This window comes from Castanea sativa, chromosome 3 (assembly GCF_040712315.1).
Source record: "Castanea sativa cultivar Marrone di Chiusa Pesio chromosome 3, ASM4071231v1".
Classification (NCBI taxonomy): Eukaryota; Viridiplantae; Streptophyta; class Magnoliopsida; order Fagales; family Fagaceae; genus Castanea; species Castanea sativa.
In genome coordinates, this window is record NC_134015.1 from 6238151 (window position 1) to 6259803 (window position 21653).

At 36.5% G+C, this 21653-nt stretch overlaps 1 protein-coding gene across 1 annotated transcript; it reads right to left on the reverse strand.

Moving 5' to 3' along the window:
* Positions 1 to 178: 178 nt before the first annotated feature.
* On the reverse strand, positions 179 to 1878 carry LOC142626871 (serine/threonine-protein phosphatase 7 long form homolog). Its single transcript, XM_075800576.1, has 3 exons — positions 1133 to 1878; positions 677 to 767; positions 179 to 564 (listed from the first exon to the last, which is right to left on the reverse strand). Exons 1-3 carry the CDS (start codon positions 1837 to 1839, stop codon positions 217 to 219), a joined length of 1146 nt encoding a protein of 381 aa, XP_075656691.1. The 5' UTR covers positions 1840 to 1878; the 3' UTR covers positions 179 to 216.
* Positions 1879 to 21653: the final 19775 nt, after the last annotated feature.

Sequence of the window (21653 nt, forward strand, 5' to 3'; positions counted from 1 at the left end):
AATCGATAATAAATACAATGTTGGTTCTGAATTTGATTCCAAGCAACCATTATTGCAAATTATAAGGAGACTAAGTGCTAAGCATTTCAATGTAGTAACGTATATCATGTTCTCTAAACAGTGGTTTCATGGTAGGAAGTACAGTAAGATGTAGAAGACATTGAGAAGTTACCAGCACAGTTACTATAGCACCGGGCCTATCGATAAACCTTCAAGTTACCCTTTTGAACCGTCGTGGTACTCGTGCTGTGGAGGCATATCACCAAGTACTGCTTCACAACACCGTTGAAGGGGATTACCCCACTCATCGATATGCACAGCATGTTTTCTCGTCCAATCAACACCGACCTTCCCCCTCAAATCAATGTCATGAAGCACTGTGTCAGTGTCAACATCGCGGGGAATTTCTTGGATCATCCCAAATTGACGAACGACACGATCCGGTGTATGTTTTTCTACTAGATGGAAACATACAAGCGGCACCGTTGCTGTCCACACGGCCCTCCCTGCAACGCACCACGGCGGAAGGTCCTCTAACTCAACTTCATATGGCTGCCACACCACCTACAACAGCCACAAAACAAGTACAAAACACATTAGACAACAATGTTTATAATTCAAAACTCACCAAACCTATATCTTGTTCCTAAACATGTAAAACAATGCATTTTCATACCTGGGCTGGCAACATTAAAGCTATTTGCTCGCGATACCTGTCCCTGAAGATCTGGGCGGGCCTATTTTTCTTGTTTGGAACCCACAACCACCTACAATCAAGAACAATGGATCAATATCTACAACTTTCCTACTAAGATAATTCCAATGTTAAAACTATAATGTAATCACATATAAATACTGAGATGTACGTTATAGATATTTACTTAATTAATAATATCACTAGAATAAGAAACAGTCCGTATAAAAAACAAAGCACGTTCAAGCCACATGACAGTCATTGTATTAGAGTATATTAACGTAATCATATATATTGAACCTCAGTTTAAAAATTTGTTATGTTCACATAAAAAATTGCTAGAAGCCTTTAAAATAAATAAATAAAATTAAGTTACATGATTGTGGGCTTAGGTAGTGATCACATAATGTATATGACGTGTATAAGGTAGAAACTTACTTCAGGGACATTGGACCACGCACTGGAGGACCATAAGCACCCATTGGCGGGCCATGCTCAACTACTGGACACAAATAGGGGAACCTAGCCCATGCCCAATACTGGACCAACAGTAAGCACCCACCAATCTGACTGGTGTCCTCGCTTGCCCTGCATAACTCTCGGTACAACCATGCAAGGCAAGCACTTCCCCAACTGTACTTTTGTGGGTTGCGAAGGTCTTCTAACTGCTGCACCCACATTAGATGCACCTTATCGCCGGATTTGTCCATGAAAATTGTGTCCCCCAGTAGCGCTAGGATGTAGCATCGTGCGTACTTATGCAGCTGATCCTCTTCAGCATTAGGCGGCAATGGATTAGCAACTTGCTCCAAAAGCCGGTTGATGAGAATCCTCTGGCCAGTAAGTTGCTTATGGTTGCCTTCATTTCTAGGTTGAAAGCCAAGGAAGTCCCGGCACACATCCACCCAAGTTTTCTGCGTGCTCCCTGTTATAGCGTCACCATCAACAGGAAGCCCGAGAAGAACCTCCACATCCTGCAATGTGATGGTGACCTCACCATGTGGCATGTGGAATGTGTGAGTCTCGGGCCGCCATCGCTCCACTAAGGCCGTTATCAGGCCATGGTCAATCTCTCTACCCAGGACCCAAAGGAGTCCCTCCAAACCAACTGCCTTGATGATGTTTCTGAGTAGGTCGTCAACCATTGGCTCTCGATTGGAGAACTCTGAACTACGGCTACGGCAGGTAATGGACCCTGGATCCTGCACAGAACAGAACCATGGATTAATATATGACAGCAAATACATGTACATTGTATAAATTAAATGCATATACATTAGTTAAATCTTTAGTGTTGTGTTTTACCTGCCCATTCCAAATAGCTTCGAACCGATGCTTCAATTGCTGTGACAACACCGACGTGTCAATGGGTCCAGGCTGTGTATAGTCAATCCGCCCAGCATTTGTAGCAGCCATACTACAGAAGAAAGTAAAAGAAAGTCAATAATTGAAATAGAATCAAATAAAATATCCCAACACAGTAAATGCAGGCAATGCAAGAACTTAGCAAATAAAATAAAAAATATAACACTACGGATATATTACATTAACAAGAAAAGATAAATTAAAAAAGTTATAAATATAAAAGATAAAGGCATATCAACAAAAAAACAGCACTGCCTCTGCCCCCAATTTCAGTTTTCTTCCTTGATAAGTATTTTATCCTACTTTTCCATTCAACAATAATTTAATGAACCAGGTTTGTAACCAACAACTTAAAACTAAATTAGTCTGCATATCGTCTCAAGGGCAATTGTATAGTTAAAGCAAAAAAAATGTGTTAAAGTAATTTCATGTGTGAAACTTGAACCCTTGTGCTCTGATAGTAATATAAATTGCTCAAGATATAGCATTTCCCTATCTGAAAGTTCAAACACGAATCCTACCAAAGAGACGGGTAAGATGACTGAAAACAAAAATGGAAGCAGAAGAAAAAAAGAAAGAAAGAAATACTTCAAGAGAAACCAGCAACTAATTCAAGCTCTTAACTTTTATGTTAGTGCAATCCTTTCAATTGGTTAGTTGCAAACAATGTTTACTTGTCCCCTAGTCACTATTGGACACCATCGCATGGAAAATACAATGGACCATTCATAAAAGCATTTGTTTCTTTTGTAAGTAAAACAGATGATTAAAGAATCATAAAAGCATTTGTTCTCCATATTCTTACAGAAAAAGATGACCTCATCACCCTTTGTTTGGTTCAAGATATCATCATACTTCAGAAGAAGATTATCTCATCACACTTCAAGAAAGTTTCACCCTAACAAATAAATCCCAGAGAACTTGAAAGCTTATAGATGAAAAAGAGGATTAACAATGTAATCTCATCTAACATAAAACCACTGAAACACTGTAGAACAGAACAACAGCAATATGAACTTAGCACGGAACAAGATGAATATGATAGGTACTATATCTGTATGATGTCTCAAATTCTAACAAAAGTTCTCTAAGATACACTCATATTTGTCATAACACAAGAAGAGTAACTAAAAGGAAATTAAGTAGTCAACTCTCATAATAACCGTAAAATTGATAATGGCAGTCAATACACATGATAAAATTATAGAATGGGCCTCTATCCAGTACAAGAATGTCAGCAAAGTACCAGCATAGCAAAAAAACACCCTGAAGTAAAATAGAAAAAAACTTTGATTTTTCCCACTATTTCTCGGCAACCAAACAGCAACTGAAGACAAAGCCACTCACCTTTCCTTTTAGTTTTGAGAGACGCGGTCTGAATCAAATGCCGTGGCTTTGTGAAATCTTTTGGTGAAGCAAAGGCGATCAATGTGGAGCTTCAGAGTGGAGACTGTGAGAGAACAGTGAAAGAGGAGAGGCTGCGCGAGGGAGAGAGGAGAGACTGCGCGAGGGAGAGAGGAGAGGCTGAGGTTCAGTGTGAGAGAGAGGGTGGGTGAGACGGAGGAGTCTGCTCTTTGTCTCGATGAGTGAGAGTGGAGAATGTTTACAGGTGAGAGGCGTTAAATTCGAATAAACCCCAAATTGAAATCAAGTCTTAGAGACTCGGTTTCTGTTTTCCACATGGACAACGTGGACCAACCACGTCAGACCCAGATGGCCACGTCACATAAATCGAGTCTCTAAGACTCGATTTCCAGGTGGAGGCCACGTGGGCAAAATGCCACATCATTCTGGACAAACCGAGTCTCAGAGGCTCGATTTATAGCCCAAAATCGAGCCTCTGAGACTCGAGATGCTAGTAAATGATATAGTTTAGAAACCGGGCCTGCTAACTATATAGTTAGAAACTGAGAGTTAATTTGCTATTTTCTTCGAAATGGTGCGGGGAATGGGTTCCATGGGTAGGCTAACAGAAGGGTCTGACACTCAGCTCAGGTATGGGACCCACAAAAAGCTTAAAATATTTGAGTGATATGAAGCGAAAACAGTTACCAAATAGATGGGGTTTAGAAAATTGGGATATTTTAAGTGATGAGTAATAAAAAAAAAAAAAAAAACAAACAAACAAAGGCCCGTTCGGTACATGGATTTAAAAACTGAAAATTGTTGTTTAAAAACATTTAAGGAAATACGTGAGTAAAAAAATATATGGAAATACATGAAATGTTGTCTAAAAACTGAAAATGAATGTTTAAAAATACAAACCAAACACCCTTTAAGTGTTCCATTCACTTCAAAATACACATTCATCTCCATAAAATACACATTCATTATTCACATAATACACTTCAAGTTGTTTCATAATATGCATTTAAATGGTACAGAAAGTGTTTGTGTATTTATCAAAATCCACAAGCAAGATAGATAGATAGCAACAAGTGTTGTTGAACTTACTGAACGTTGCCGAGTGCAAGGTAGTAGCTTTTTTTCAATTCAATATAATTTAACTAAAACAACAAATAATGCTATCCACTGAAATTATATGAATGTCCTGCCTCTTAATACAATACTCTTCTCATGCCCCAGTTACACAAAAATTAACAAAGGCCAAGTTCAACGAATTATTAATGAAGGCTAAGTCCAAGGAAATATGCTTCTAAGAAACCGAAGCTATATAGAACGTGTTATTGGCATAAAAATCATAAATCAATAAAATTTATGTTTCATATTACGAAATAAAATTGTTGATTTAATTATTAGAGGGCACAATTCAATAATTAAAAAATGAAAATAATTTAAATAATTTTTAGTCTAATATAAACAATTTTATTTTTTAATTTTTTTATAAGTAATAATATGTCAACTTACTTGTAAATCTTTCCTAACCCTTCCATTCCAAATTCCTGCAAAAGATCTCACTGATTAGAACAATCACATAGAGGAAAAATGAAAACAGAATATGGGTTTAAATAAAAGACTTGAAGGAAGAGATGAATATCAATGTCATGTAAAAATACCATTTTGGCAATGGTGTAGTTTTCTACGTCTTCTTCTCATGTATAAGTTCACAAGACTGGCAGAGATGAGCAAGCAAGAGAATGGACGAGATTGGAGGAGAGAGAATCTCAGCCATGGAGCAAAGAGAATAGGGCTGGCTTGGGAGTTAGAAAGGAGAGAGACGAGGGTTGGAGAAAACACAGCAAAGGAAAACAGAAGTAAATGAGCAGGAAAGGTACACTGAGTATGCTATATGAAAACAAGTGGCGGTGGGTGGGAGTGGCTGGTTTTAGGTATAGAAATAAAAGAAACAGTAGGGGCGGGGTAGTCACGTGGGTTGGAGCGAAAAAGGTCAATCAGAAAATTCTTTAAAAGTACAAAAGCTAAAACGTTTTGGCGTGTATTGATATTGATGGTGATGCCGATTCAGCTGCTTTTTCTGTTTTCTTGGATTCTCCATGCACCCGTCAGTCAGTACATTGATGAGTAAAATTGAATATTGAGGTAATGTTGGTTTATGTTGTTTAAACGTTGGGAAAATATAAAAATGCGGTAACCATATGTATTATGTTGTTTAATAACATTATTTAAATATTGTAAAAATATAAAAATATATATTATGCTGTTTAAATAATAAAAATTATTATTTAAATAACATAACATAAAATAATATTATATTACTTTTAGTAACATTATTTAAGTACCATAAAAATATAAAAAAATATTATAAGAATACTTGTTAGCTTGTTTTCAGAATGAAAACTATTATTTAAATAACACTACTAAACACTCATTAAGTGGCTTTTCATTTAATTTCTTTTATTGGACGAAGGTTTCAGGTGGGACTAGGGAGTTAGCTTGGATGATTGCGAAAAGGAAGGAATTAGTCGATCTTATGGTGGGAAAAAAAAAATGAGAAGTGAACTTCGACTTCCAGCTAAAGAGCACAGTGACTCGGTTAGGAAGAGATGCTAGGACTCGGTGGAAATAAGAAGCTTCTTTGAAGGTCAATAAACACCATTACAAACTTATTTATTTAAAAATTTTAAAAAAAAAACTTATTTATTTAGAAACCTTTAAACCATGCACTAAGCTTGGCCTTAAACTTTCCAAAAAAAAAAAAAAAAACTTGACCTTAACTTTCAAAACTATGTTTCAATTTGAATAACCATACCATCCACATATAAAAACTAAAAAATAGAAATAAAATGTATCATGCCATTAAAGAAACTCATCATTTGCATATATGCTTAGTGTTTAAGTATGAGGCAGCTTAAACATACACAAAATCTATTATGTTTGAGCAAATTCATTAGTTACAAAAAATTTCTAAAAAGTTGCTACATAATTGTGTAATTTGGGGCCGTTTAGTATAGGAGTTTAAAACACATGTTTTCAATTTTTAAATAATATTACACATTTTTTCACATTTTTTCACTTATATGTACTTTTAAAAAATACAAACATCATTGCTAAAAATCCTAATTTATCAAATTGTCAGCTACACTGTCAGAGAAAATGTCCAAATCAACTATGCAATACCCAAAAATACTAGTCCAGCTATCCAAAATTCTATCCTAAGTGTCCTCTAGCTATGCAATATACTGTACAAAAAATGCACATACTGTCCAAAAAAGCTATTCATAATAGCTCATAATCTTGTAGTAGGGTCCCTAAAACGATAAACCACAATCTTATGGGAGGAAAAACAATAAACAAAAGTATACGTTAAGGTTGTTTTCTTTCTTTCTTTTTTCTCCTCTAAAGGTTATAAAGTGTACTCAACTAACTTCAACTCCTTATTTAATTGAAAAATAATATATCCATAATATTATTACAACAAATTATAAATAGCAAGTTATTACTGGTTGTTATTATTAGGGTAAAAAAGTAATCTTAATGTTATGTTCAAATTTGAACCAATAACAACTAAATACCTTTGATTTGTTGTAAAAATATTTTAGACGTAGCATCTTTACTTAATTTTATCACATTTTCTTAAAGTTACATTCTCATGTTTTTCATTTTATTATTGTCTCCCTATTTTAAAGGATACATAACTAGTCTAACCAAATCATGAAATAAAAATTAAAAAAAAAAAACTTGAAAAACGCAATTTTGATTCTTTTACAGATGCATGTATTTTTTTATTGAGCATAAATAAGTAAACTTACTTAGTAAAACTTTTGAAATCCTTCTGTTACAAATTCCTGCAAAAGATCTCATTTATTAGAGAATACCAAAAAGACATACGAAGAAAAAGATATGGATTTATATATATAAAAAATAAAAAATAAAAACTTGAAGGCAGAGATAAATATCAATGGAATGAGAGAAAAAAATTACTATTTTGGTGATATAAGCAGTTCAGGTACAGCACGTGGTAGAAGCCGCAGAAGTGCTTGAATGCCGAAGAAAATAAAGCAAGAAAGAGGTACAGTGAAATCAACAAGAAGAAGAAAAAAAGTGGGCTCAGAATCAGTCACGGACTCACGGCGTGTGGGCTTGAAATAGTGAGATTGAAGTGGTCTTAGGTGAGATAATTAATAGAAATAAAAGAAACACTCGTTTTCAACGTCACTGATTCTTGACATTTTCAGGGGAGAATGAGCGTCTGGGAGATGAAGAAGAAGCAAGCAGATTTGAAATTTAAGAGAAAAGAGAAAGCTTAAAAGAAGTGGGGTCTGGGAGTGGCCTCGCTGGGTGAAAATAAAAAGAAAGGGCTAGGGTAGTTGGTCTGGGTGAGGGAATTTAATGAGTGCTTAGGTTAATATCTATTTTCTTTTTCTTTCTTTTCCTTTTCATTTATCTCTTTCAATTCCTATTTTTCTGAAAAAATTCTCTCTTTCTATTCAATGCATTTTGTAAGGGCAAAAAAATCTTAAGGCCCATTTAGGACAGTGTCTGAATCAATTCATTTATGACTCAAAATAAAGAATTTGTAAAAAAGGAACAACATAACAAAGAAATGACTCAGTCTAAAGGTCGAACAAGAAAGAAAAATGCAAAATACTTATATTAAGTGAACCAATCTCTCCCTACAAGCCTTCTCGAGGAGGTTAAAGCTACAATAGCAATAGTACTATTCACTCCTATTTGTTCCTAATGTTATTCACTTTTTCTCTTCTTTCTTGATATTTTTCTTGGTCCCTTTCTGTAGTCCATCTTTCTCGTATATATACTCCTCCCTTCTTTGCATCTCAACCATCCATTTTTCATCTAACCAGTCTCCTCTCATAACACTTGTCTCGTTTTCTGTTTAAAGAAGGTGGTAGAAGGAGTCTGCTTAGCTGTGACTTGCACTGTTCAGGTCACTTTCTCATCAATGCAACTAATAACTATTGCCCACCATCTAATGTGGCCAAGAGGCTAGGTGCAGGGCATTCAATGCAGAGGCTACAGACTACCCCAAGCTCAAAACTCCCTCCTTGACCTTTGGTCTTCACTTGGTACGCCTCAGAGTATATTTGACATACCTCTTCATCCGCCCGAGCAGCCCTTTTCGTCAAGCTCGTGGCCCGTGGCCCGTGGAAGTGGCACCTCTCACCGCGACTCTTAAACTTCAACCTCGGTCTTTTGCCCCCCCCCCCCCCCCCTCACAATACATACTCAGTCCTCAGGCCCCCACACATTCCTATTTCCTAGAGTAACATAACTATTTTTGTGGAAAACACTCCTACAACCATGTATAATTTAATAAATTTATAAAAGAAAGAAACTAAATAATAAATAATAGACATGTTTTTTTTTTTTTTTGCTGAAAAAAATAGTCATGTTATAGTGATACAAGTACAACACAAACATTGGCTTAAATATAATAGATGCATAAATTTTTTTAATATACTAGCCTCATTAAACACACTTTGCGCATGTAATAAGGCTCTTTTTTGTAGGTTTTTTTTCTAAAAAAAAAAAAAGGAACTTATGGTTTATTTTTTTTTAGAAAATGGGGTAGTTTTGGTTGTATACATGGGGTTTTTTTTTTTTTTTTATATAGGAACATGGGGGTAGTTTTGGTTGTGTAAATGGGTTAGTGGGAAGTTTTATAGAACATGGGATAATTTTATAAACATGGGTAGTTTTTTTTTTATCAATTTACAATTTTAACCTCATTTTTATGTTTTAGAAATAAAGATAAATTAATTAAATTAGGGGTATTTTGACAAAAAAAAAACAATAACTAACTTTCTAAATCCTTTTAATATATAGAAATAATTAACATTACTTGTGTATGGTCAATGGCCCCCAGGAATATGTGTGGAGTTGGCCCAAGTGCATTTCTTGGGCTAAAAATCCAATCCGAGGACACTAAATGGTCTGAGAATGTAAGAATGTTAACTCACAAAGCAATACTAATAAATAAAGAGATGATACATGAACAAGTATGTCCAAGAAAATAGTTCGAGGAAGATTATGTTCTCGGCTGTAGGAGAAGGATTGGTTAACATCCACAAACAATATTCTAGAAGATCTTGTAGGTGAGGGTAAACATGGAAGATATAAAAGATAAGAAAAAGGGTGGTGGAAAATATCTAAGATAAAGCTGTTACCACCGCCACCGCATTAAATGCTCTGTAACTATTTCTTTGGCCGCATTAATGGGGAAGTGATACCTGAGTATTAAACTTTAACCTAGCACCTGCCTCTAAAGACTTGAGAGGAGGAAAATGGGACAAGTATCTAAATGAGCAATCTAACCCTTACGTGGAAGAGAAAAGAGGAGGAAGAGGATATAAAAGGAAGAAGGGACCTTCAGAAGAGGGGATCAGAAGAAACAGAGAGAAAACATTGTACACATTCATCATCTATAGCTATAATCTACCTTTGGGAAAGATAATATAAATCGTCCTCGACTTTGTCCGAGGATAAATTCTGTCATATAAACTGCTCCTTGTGTGTGACGTGGAGACTGAGCCCCTCATCTTTGTTCCTTGAACATCACCAGAACCTAGATTTCAAACTCACTCTTTACAAATTTCATTCTATTAGGCTTTTTGGGCCAATTCCCTTCTTACTATTGAGTTTTGGCCTAAATTGTGACCTTACAACTTGCATTTATAAATAACCAAAAAAAATTTATTATTTAAATAATAATATATTATATAAGTGATAAATATACAATGTTTAATATTTGATATATAAATAAAAATAATAAATTAATTTTAATATAACTTTGTTATTATGTGTTGTGAATTATTTTTAAATTTTTAATATATTTTTAAACTAGTTATTAACCCGTGCGATGCACAGGATAATTTAATAATAATCCTATGTATTTAATTTTCTTGAAGGTATGCATTTATGATCAATTTGCCAAAAAAAAAATGTACAATAAAACCCATAATTGACACCACACCCTAACATCAAAGATAGTAGAAGACTTAATTAAATTTAGCTGGATTTTGGTTGATAGTCAGGTGGGGAAACTAAGGGTCTATTTGGATACTGTAACAAAATAATTTTTAAATGTGTGAATAATACCGTGAGACCCAATTTTAAAGTTATTTTTCTGAAAAAATGTACTTTGCGGGTCCTATGAAGAGTGCACGGAACCCACAAAAAACACTGGACGCGCAAAAACGCTGGACGTGGCCACTATCCAAACATCTACTAAAGCATACCTTGCTTAGAAAATTTTTCATTTTGATAAGAGCAAACCTTGAATGTCATGAAGGGATTGGGCCAATGTTCTTATCTTCAACGCAAGGTCCCAATAGAAATTCCCAATAAGTTTAGTCACTCCCAACCTCAAATCAAGAAGAGCTTAATTCAAATAATTAAAACAAACATAATTCATAAACTATGAGAGATGTAACCAAAGAAAAAAATAATAATTTGAATAAGCTGTTTGGTTAAAATGAATTGATCCATTTTCAACTTAATTAATTACCCAAGTTAATTAATTATATCAATTTAATATGTAAAGTGTGGTAGCATAAACAAATCACCAACTATCTAAATACAGCGGAAAATAAATTCAACACGGATGATTTGTTTACGAATGGGGAAAACTACAGAGGCAAAACCCCACCAGGTGAATTTAAGGTCACAACTCTCAAGAATTCACTATTATCAACCACAAGCAGTTACAAGTATAAGGAATTTTACCAAACCCTTTACCCTATCCCAAAATACCAACCTACAGTTGAACCCTTTTCCCAATACCTAATTTGACTTGTATTGTAGCGGCAATTTCTCATTTCAATGCACGAATCACAATATGTGACTAACCAATGATGCACGAATCCTAGTACGTAACTAACACACCAACTTAAGGAAGATGTTGGCTGCAAAGTTTTTCAGTTCATCAACAATAAAGACCAGGAAGCTCCTTGGTCACAAAACTCTTGGCGCAAAGACACAATAGCTTCTACAGAAAGAAAGATGAACTAAAGCAAATTCTATCTCCGATCGCACAATGCATGTAGGGATTCTACAATTCCTTGTGCAATAGCCTTTAAAATAATCCTTATATATGTCTAGGGTTGTGAGAAAACAAACCCTACACAAATACACATGGATATGCGTGTAATCATATTTTAAAAACCTGATTTCGTAATTCTCTGCAGATACAACTTATGTCGAGCTTCAACATTGAATCTCGATAGATAGGCTTCTGTCAAGACATCAGTCAAGTTTTAATGAACAACACTTCTTCACTTGTTTCTTGGACAGATTTGCATGGTTTTAACACTTGACTTGAATACTATGTTTCTTGAAGTTTTAAACCATCCTAGATCTACCCAATTACAAGTAAAGTTGTTAAAGGATTAGCTAATTACATCAATTATGTCCCTAAAATAAACTATTCTTTTTGTAAATAATTGAATACATTGGCTAGGACATTTGCAAAGCGAGCACTTGTCCATTCACTTACAACAAAGTATCAAAACATGAAAATCACAATAACAAACTACAAATTTTTTACTAAATAAAAAAAAAATGCGTTAACCCATATTTTACAATAAATACCCATGGAGCAGAATATAAAAGGAATAAATATGTTTGAAGAATAAACATAGAGCATAAATTAACAAAGGGAAAATAGTTCAAATAAAAAGTCTCTAATGTCGAATTAGTCACGAACACAAACAAAGAGAATGTTTATTTGTACACTATTGAAAGGTGAACTACAACAAACCAATAAATGCTTCAGCAATTAACTGTAGCTTAATTTTTGCTGCTACTACTATATTCAATCTAAATTATTGTCAAGATTTCTCTTACAATGTTACATGTTTTCATAATCCATATTATGCATCTATACAGTTAATACTACCTTAGTCTTTGGCAATTCTAAATAAATGTATGCTGTCTTGTGGCAACTTTAAATTAGTGATCTACTTTTCCAAACATCAATTTAATGTTGTGAAGTTGTGAAAGTAAACATGTAGAATTTCAGGTATAAAAAGTCATATAATTGAAGGTCTATGCAATAGTAAAGATATAATTTTGTTACGCACATACCTTTCTTTCGGCTGAAGGTAAACATCAATTCTCTTTCAGCTTCTTCTTTCTTCCTAGTTCTTTACTCTTTTGCACTCTCTCTTGTCGCTACAATAGGATCCATAGCAGCTTGACTGTAAGCTCTGTAGCCACATGACCTGTATACTCTGCTGCTAAGGAAGATAAGATGAACAACTAAAAACCCAATGGGGAAAAACGTTAAGCAACTTTGCTTTCTCAGTGGTTAATGTTGTGTAACCTGCAGTTGTCTTAGTTGTGCTTACAAGAGTGTCATTTACTTGGGTTCCCTTCTCTATTGTAGTGTCTTTCATAGCCTCACTTTTCTCTACGATTGTATCCTTAGCTTGTGCACCCTTTCAACCAACAATCCCAAACTTTGTCCCTTAGTCTTATTGGTACCTTATTCTTTGTTGCAAACTTTAAAATATATGTATATAGTAGATTATTGATGAGAATGCAAAATGTCATATTTTTCTCCCTTAATGTTTAGCTTTTTATACTCATTTGGTGCCTAAATGTACTCATTATTCTTATATTTTGATTTAGGATGCAAATGGAGGCATTAAGTGCAAAACGTAGCTAATTGGGTGATTCTGGACAGCTTGGATATTGTTTTGTAATCTGGACATAACTCTCTCATCTGAGCTCCGATTGAGATGATTCAAGATGCTATGGAATGCCAAGACAAATCTATACAACTTTCTTGTGTTGAGTTTTGAGAGATATAGGTTGCATCAAGGTCAAAATCGGGCTTGAAGTTGTTGCACATGCACTGCTGATGTTCTGGAATGTTCCTTTATCTGCAATTCTAATAAGCGAATCTGATAGGGTTTATTTTCTGATACACGAAAATTCCAGCTGAAAAACACCACTTTCCTAGTTATATTAGGACTTTGTTTTATTTTTAATATTTTTCCTTAATTAGTCAGATTTGGATATTATTATTTGGAATATCTTTATGAGATTTTGTATGTTTGGGAAAGGGGGAATTAACATGTAAAAGGGGGAGGAAAAATTAGACTTCACACATGCCTCTCTCTCCCCTCTTCTCTGACTTCTCCTTTGAGTTTCTGTTATGACCCTACATGGCTAAAACTTTTATACTTGGTTGAAGGAAACAGAAGCCTCGGAATCAATAAAACTGTAAGATCTAATTTTTTTTTATTGTTCAATTTTATGCTTTGAGTATAGGATGTTCTTCTATGCCTATTTTCATGATTGTCTTGTTTAATTACTAGGAGGCCTACTAGTTTATTATTTGTTGCAATTTACTATTAGGTTAGATATCAAATCTGTAATTGTTTGATCCCTCTAATTTGTGAAGCAACCAAGATTTGATGATTTGCTACGTCAGAAATTATTAGATCTTAGGAAGAACACTCGACTAAATTAAATACAACCACTTGTACTTGTGTTGTTTAGTTTCATTGATCTCTCGATCTAATTCCTAAGGCTGCTACTAGATTAAAACTTTAGTGCTTGTCTTGGGTTGTTTAGTAGTTAGGGTTGATTAAATCGCTTATTTTCTATTTAATTGCGACTAAGGAGAGATAGGAAAATAGTTCCAACAATGAATATTCAAAGTGTGAATTGATATATACTTGCATCAATGATCAGTTGTAAATTCTGGTGGTGTATGTTGACTTAGACCAAGGTTTGTTCTTTTGATTGATTTCGATATTTTAATTTGAAGTGTTCCTTAATTTTTTTTCTTAAAGTTGTTTTCATTATACTCAAACCCCCCCCTCCTTGTTCACATAGCATAAAACTAGACTAAATACTCTCTGTGGGAACGATCTTTACTCGCACTACTACATATATTTTTAGGAGTATAGGTTTTATTTTTGGTTGCCTGTGTCAGCACACCAATTATATACTTGGAGAGATTGTAGTCAGAGAGAATAGAGCCCCTAGAAGGCATGGTAGCTTTCTTGGAGGCAAAGGAAGAAGCTGGCTACAACGTTCAGGTTTGTTGAGGGTTTATGGTTTATGGTTTATGGTTTATGGAGGCAGCTTTTATTTGAGTCAATGATGAAGTGTTGGTTTTGGCCAAGAAGGGTTACGAAAAGAGAGAAATAGAGATGTGTTCTAATTGGAATTGGAGCATCAAAAATAATAATGATGTGGCAAGTTCTAGAGAGGTTAATAGAATGTCAAAAACTTTGGTTTTATACCTAGATATATAGACTAGATATTACTAGTTATAAATTTATTTTATATATATATATATATATATTATCTATTTATATAATTTTAAAATTAGTAACTAATTATATTATCGCAAAGGTCTGATGACTATCGTTTTGGTGTGTATTGATATTGATACTTATACCGATTTAGCTGTTTCTTCTGCTTCTCTTTTACTTTTCTGACTTTCTTGGATTCTCCATCCACAGGCCAGTCAGTATATTGATGAGTAAAACTGAATATTAAGTGGCTTTTCATTTAATTCATTTTTATTATTATTTTTTTTTTCATATGAAGACGAAGGTTTTAGGTGGGACTTGGGAGTTTTTTTTTTTTTTTTGAAAAAAAGAAGAAGAAGGAATTAGTCGATCTTATGGTGGGAAAAAAAAAAAACGAGAAATGAAAACTTCGACTTCGAGCTAAAGAGCACAGTGACTCAGTGAGGGAGAAATATAATACCAAGAACTAAAGAAGATGCTAGGGACTCAATGGAAATAAGAAGCTTCTTTGAAGGTCAATAAACACCATTACGAACTTATTTATTTTTAAAAAAATATTTTTTATTTAGAAACCTTTAAACTGTGCACTAAATTAATAATTTGAATATTTTAACTTTTTAATAATTACTATAATAATGATTTCTTATTATTAGGCATCATTTGAAATAGACTGGTATTAAAATATTAAAATAAATTAAGCACACTTGTTAATTTAGTCCTCACGCAGGGAATTTTTTTTTTTTTTTTGAAAGGAGTGCCACATAATTAAGGTTGAGTTTGATATTGGAGTAAAAAGTATGATTTTTTTACTATTTAATTTATTTTTATTACTATTTAATTTATTTTTACTACTATTTATTGGTCCCATATCACTTTTTGATATTATTCATAAGTTTCACCATACTACTTCAATTACATTTTAACTTTATTTACATTACTTTCAACAAAAAAATTTTAGTTTCAGCTAAATAAATTATTTTCAAACAGACTCTAAGAGAAAATTTATCTTTGTGATCTGAAGATGGAAATAAGAACTCTCTTCGAAGAAAATTTGAGAAATTGTAATCTTAAAAGATCTTATCAAAGATAACTCATTTGAAAAATAAAAGATTAAAAATAAATAAAGAAACTAGTTTAGAGATGTGAGAAAGTGTAATTGCAAGAGCCTGTTCGGCATTAATTTCTGATTTTAAATTTTATGTACAGTTTTTTATAATTTCAATTTTCTCCACTTTTTTGCACTTTTTAAAAGCTCTTCAAAGTACGAATATACTTTAGTACACTTTCAGTAAAGAGTTTTTAGCAAAAAAACTAGATAAATTGTTCCAATTTTTCTATAAAAAAAAAAAAAGATAAGTTGTTTTCAAACATATACTAAATGTCCAACACAACAATCTACTAAAGCTTTTGTATGGTGCTAATAACACATGTAAGTGCACAATTGCACCTGGACCCAAGAACAGATATGGGCTCAGGCCCAATGAGCCTTAAACAATAAAAATTTGTAGAGAGTGGGCTTGAAACCCAGGTTAGAAGTGAGTGAAGATTAAATGACAAACTAAAGATTGGCGGTATTTGGAAACAGCAAGGAGTAACGTAAATAGGTCTCCTCGGACGTAAGCCGAGAGCTGTTCTTATATTATCTCTCTCTCTTTGTCTTTTTTCTTGTTAGGTTACCAAAAGTTCCTCTTCTTTCTGTTCTAGGTCCTCCCTTAAATACTCTTTTTTTTATAATACTTTCTACACGTGCTGCCCCAACTCCTCCCTTAGCCTAGATATTTCTTTTCTTAGTGCCTTTGAACAGTAACTAGAAGTTTCCCTTTCACTGTTCAAGTGTCACCTCCCCATTAATGCGGCCAGGGTGGTAGGTGCAGGGTCTTTAATGTGGAGGTAGCAGCCTTTATCTTTGACATTTCTTCAACACCGGTGCTTCTGGGGCATTCTAGGGTTTCCCCCTTTTAGCCATTGGTCTTAACTGTGCCATCCCCTAACCTTTACTATGAAATCCCGAGTTCTTCGGTGCTCACCCGAGGGTAAGCTCACCCTCGGCTGGGTCCTCGGATCCTCGGCTGGGTCCTCGGATCCTCGGCGCATGGGCCGACCCATAGTATTAACAACTTCTAAACCTAGGGTCAGGTCGGCCCTCCTTAACACGGCCCAAAAGGCCCATGTTCCTATCAGGATCTTTTTACCCCCCCACAATAGCCCCTCAAAACTTTAATTTTCAACGTCCGAGGAGAAAAATAAGGTTTTGATCTGACGAGAACCTGCTCTACACACTTTATAAGTGATGGCACGTGTGGAAATCGTTTCGCGTCCCAGAAGATGACACTTGGCGGTTTTATTTTCGAAAACGCGCGCATTTATTACTGTAAGTTACTCTTTGTCTCCCACGTTCAACGGTGAGATGGGCATCCAACGGTTCTCATTACTCCACAAAATTTTAGGCGGGACAGACATAATTTCGAGGCCGCCTTTTCGCACGTCATGACGCTTCGGGAACCCGCGCCTTCATTTAATTCCTCAGGGGGTAATCCCATCAAGACATCATCATCATACCTTACCTTGCGTAAAACCGTGGAGATTTGCACACCTTCAACCTTGTAAGTTCTTGCTCCTATTCTTAACCTCTTCTCCTCGATATTTGTCCTCGGCTACCAATACAAACACTCTCCCTTTTAAAGTTTAGTCTATCGTCTTTCTGTAATGGAAAAATTTAAGTGTCTAGTTGATACCGCCGCTGGGATGGAAGGCTTTAGAGCTAAATACCATATTCCCAGCGACGTAGGGCTAGAATACTGCCCGGCAACAGCCGTGGCCGGTTCTAGGAAAGAGGGAGAGGTTATCATCCCTATGATAGCCTTCATAGAGGGTGGGATGACCCTTCCAATGAAACCCGTAATGAGGGAGTATCTTCGCAACCACCGGTTGTGCCCCGACCAATGCCTTCCAAACGTTTTTAGAGTTCTAGGTAGTGTAGATGCTCTAAACGAGCAGATGGGTTTAAACCTCACATGGCACGATGTCGTGTTCCTATATGAGTCCCACAAACTCTCTAAGGTAGGTTATTACATGAAATCTCGGTCCGACCGTTAGGCTAATCTCCCGTCCGCCCAAATCAAACAAAGGCATGAAGGACGACTACTTGATCGTGTCCGGGAACCGGCACGATGGCTTCCACTCGCCCCGCCGGGGGGATCCAGGTGCGACGCCGTTAGGATTAATCTCCCCATAACACAACCTCTCCTAACACACACACAAAAACGCGTATTTGTATTTACTTAAACTTGTTAAATATTTGTGTGAATCTAATCAGGTTTGTTTGTTTTGACGTCTTTTTTGCAGATAAGCAGCACGTGCGTCCTCGTCTGAGTCACTGTAACGTTGCCGATCTAAACCGAGTACTTCGCTCGCAGGTGTTCGTCAGCGAAGACTTACAACTCCGGGCTGCTCACCTCATTCTCGGATACACTCCCCTTTCCAAAGACTTCCAAGAGATAGAGGACGCCATCATTGCAGGCGACCGAAGACGGAAGAGGATCAACGTAGCTCGGCGCCATTTTTTGGACGACCGTGACCTCCCGGACACTCCTAACACTATTTTGTACAACCGGCCGATAGCAGCAGTCCCCTCGCCGTGCACTCACAAACAACCGTCATTCCAGGAAGAGCAGTGTCTTCTTCACACACACTTGACGACGAGATAGATCAATTCCATCTTGAAGACACCGAGAGACCTCGCGGGAACCGCCAGTGGTACTTTCCGACGAGGAAGAAGAAGCCACCGAAGCCTCCGGAATTGCCGGGTTTGTGGCTGCCCTTCCCGAGGACGACGTAGAAGAAGACATGGGACGAATGGAGGGTCTCCTCACCAACGTGGCCGCCAAAGTTGCAGCCGAAAAAGAAAGCGGGAACGTCCCAAGTTCCCCCAGTTTTACCTCCTCCTCCTCCTCCTGCTGAGCCAAAACTGCCAGCCGAGGATCCCAAGAAGAAGAGGAAGGGGGATGATGAGGGGACGATTACTAAAGACCCCAAGAAACCACGCCAACAACTCCCACCGGCCCAGCAGCAGAAGCTGGACAAGGGCAAGGGTAGAGCCCGTTCAGCTGAACTTGGGGAAATCGTGACGAGGCTGTAGTGCGCCGAGCACCGACCACCTGGTCCCCCGATCTAAGGCTGGACGGCGCTCCCATCTCCTGCCAGTCCAGTATAAGGGCGGTTCAACAAGGCCATGCTCAGCACCTGGCCGAGGTCCTGGAACGCCCTCTCCTGCTGCCCAAGGATATGGAGACCTTGGAAAAAATGGGCCAGCCACAACTATTCCTCTCCCTAAAAAGAGACTTAGCGCTGGTAAGTGTTTCTCCTTTTAACAATATTTATAAGTAAGTTTGTTTTCATTATTCCTAACTCCATCATACTTTGTTGCAGGCTATTCAGGAGGTCTTTGTAGCTGAAAAATTTATTGAAGACACTCGGAAAGTAGCCAGAACTGAGCTCGAAATTAGGTTGGAGACTGAGAAGTCCTTGGGCATAGCCCTTGCCGAGAATGAGAAGCTGACCTCGGAGGTAGCGGAGCTGAGGAGAGAGAAAAACGGGGTCGAGTCAAACTTGAAGACTATGAAGACCCAGATAGAAGGACAGCGCAAGCTCCTTCGTGAAAGAGATGAAGAGCTCTCCCAAGCTCAAAGGGAGTGCTCGGATCTGAAGGAGCAACTGGCGCTGATGAAGGAAGAAGCCAGCTCCTTCCAACTCTCTCTTCAAGCTGCCAAGCAGGCAAGTTTCGATGAAGGGGTAGCAACCACCGAGGAACAGCTGACAGAGGAGTTCGCGGCTTTATGCCGCGAATACTGTCAAAAAGTATGGGGGGAAGCTTTAAACGCAGCAGGAGTTCCCCAATCTTCGGATTTGAGGAAGTCCGAGAACGTTTGGCTTCCCCTAGATATACAGGAGATTGAAGAGGCTCCTGTTGCTGCCCCTACCCCTAAGACGACTCTTCCTGCTTTACCTCCGATGGTCCCACAGCAAATTCCCGATCCTACAGAACCTTCTGGTTCCAACAAAGAGAAGGAAGGAGGAGGGGATGCAGAGAAGGATTTAAGCCAGACAATGGAACCCATCGTCCTTTCAACGAAGACAGCGGATAAAGGAAAACAGGTTATGACTCCTTTTGAGCTGGAGTTGAGAAAGACCGAGGGCACTAGCACCTCTCAGCAAGATCCTCCTCCAAGAGCTTAGGACTTAGCTTAGGGCTTCTCTTTTTCCCTTTTTTTTTTTTTTGAATTATATGTAATGCATACTCAATTGATTAATGAAGAACGATTTCGTTTACTTTTCACTTGGATTGTCTCTGTTTCTACTTTACTTTTTTTTTGTACTTATCACAAAAGTTTCCCATTAAGTCACATCAAAAGTTTCTCAGAGTATAAAATCTAACTCCAAGGATGGCACAATCATAACTTCCACATAGTCATGCGTGTATTACTAAAGATTTAATACAAGGTGAGATAGTTAATACGTTTGAACAATGCCTTGATTAAAAAGGAAAGAGGACTTCATATAATGATTAAGCCCTTACTATGCATAACACTGTTTCTAGTAGGATGTAAGATCCGAGGACCATTCCTTATACAAAATTGCTTAACACTTGAAGATATGAAACTTAAGATCCGAGTTAATAAACAGTAAGGTATCAACATCCAGACACAATCAAAAGTTAAGTTTAGTCAAAGTCATCGTCCGAAGATAAATCTTAAGCAATCTTTCGTTTAATTCTTCAAAATTGTAACTGTAAATGATAAAACATTAATTTCCACAACATTAAGTTTCTGTTTGATTCTTTAAAACAATAACTTCAAATGTTAATTTTCCCAAAGTAGGAGGTCCGAAGACCCGGCATAACTAAGGTTCTGTTTAACAAATGATAAGGCATCAATTTCCACAAGGTTTGTGGTCCGAGGACTACACTTAACCAAGTTTCTGTTTGATTCTTTAAAACAATAACTTCAAATGTTAATTTTCCCAAAGTAGGAGGTCCGAAGACCCGGCATAACTAAGGTTCTGTTTAACAAATGATAAGACATCAATTTCCACAAGGTTTGTGGTCCGAGGACTACACTTAACCAAGTTTCTGTTTGATTCTTTAAAATAGTAACTTCAAAAATGTTAATTTTCCCAAAGTAGGAGGTCCGAAGACCCGGCATAACTAAGGTTCTGTTTAACAAATGATAAGACATCAATTTCCACAAGGTTTGTGGTCCGAGGACTACACTTAACCAAGTTTCTGTTTGATTCTTTAAAACAGTAACTTCAAAATGTTAATTTTCCCAAAGTAGGAGGTCCGAAGACCCGGCATAACTAAGGTTCCGTTTAACAAATGATAAGACATCAATTTCCACAAGGTTTGTGGTCCGAGGACTACACTTAACCAAGTTTCGTTTGATTCTTTAAAACAGTAACTTCAAAATGTTAATTTTCCCAAAGTAGGAGGTCCGAAGACCCGCATAACTAAGGTTCTCCGTTTAACAAATGATAAGACATCAATTTCCACAAGGTTTGTGGTCCGAGGACTACACTTAAACATGTTTCGTTTTGTTTCTTTAAAACAAAAACTTCAAATGTTAATTTTCCCAAAGTAGGAGGTCCGAAGACCCGGCATAACTAAGGTTCTGTTTAACAAATGATAAGACATCAATTTCCACAAGGTTTGTGGTCCGAGGATCGCACTTAACCAAGTTTCGTTTGATTCTTTAAAACAAGAACTTCAAATGTTAATTTTCCCAAAGTAGGAGGTCCGAAGACCCGGCATAACTAAGGTTCTGTTTAACAAATGATAAGACATCAATTTCCACAAGGTTTGTGGTCCGAGGACTGCACTTAACCAAGTTTCTGTTTGATTCTTAAAAATTGTAACTTCAAATATGAGAGCTAGCCATAACTTTGAAACA

Coding starts and splice junctions, on each gene's coding strand:
- LOC142626871 (XM_075800576.1), bottom strand. CDS start 1,839: ATGGTTGACGACCTACTCAGAAACATCATCAAGGCAGTTGGTTTGGAG. Junction 768..1,132: donor CGTGGTCCAATGTCCCTGAA/GTAAGTTTCTAC, acceptor TCTTGATTGTAG/GTGGTTGTGGGTTCCAAACA. Junction 565..676: donor CTTTAATGTTGCCAGCCCAG/GTATGAAAATGC, acceptor TGGCTGTTGTAG/GTGGTGTGGCAGCCATATGA.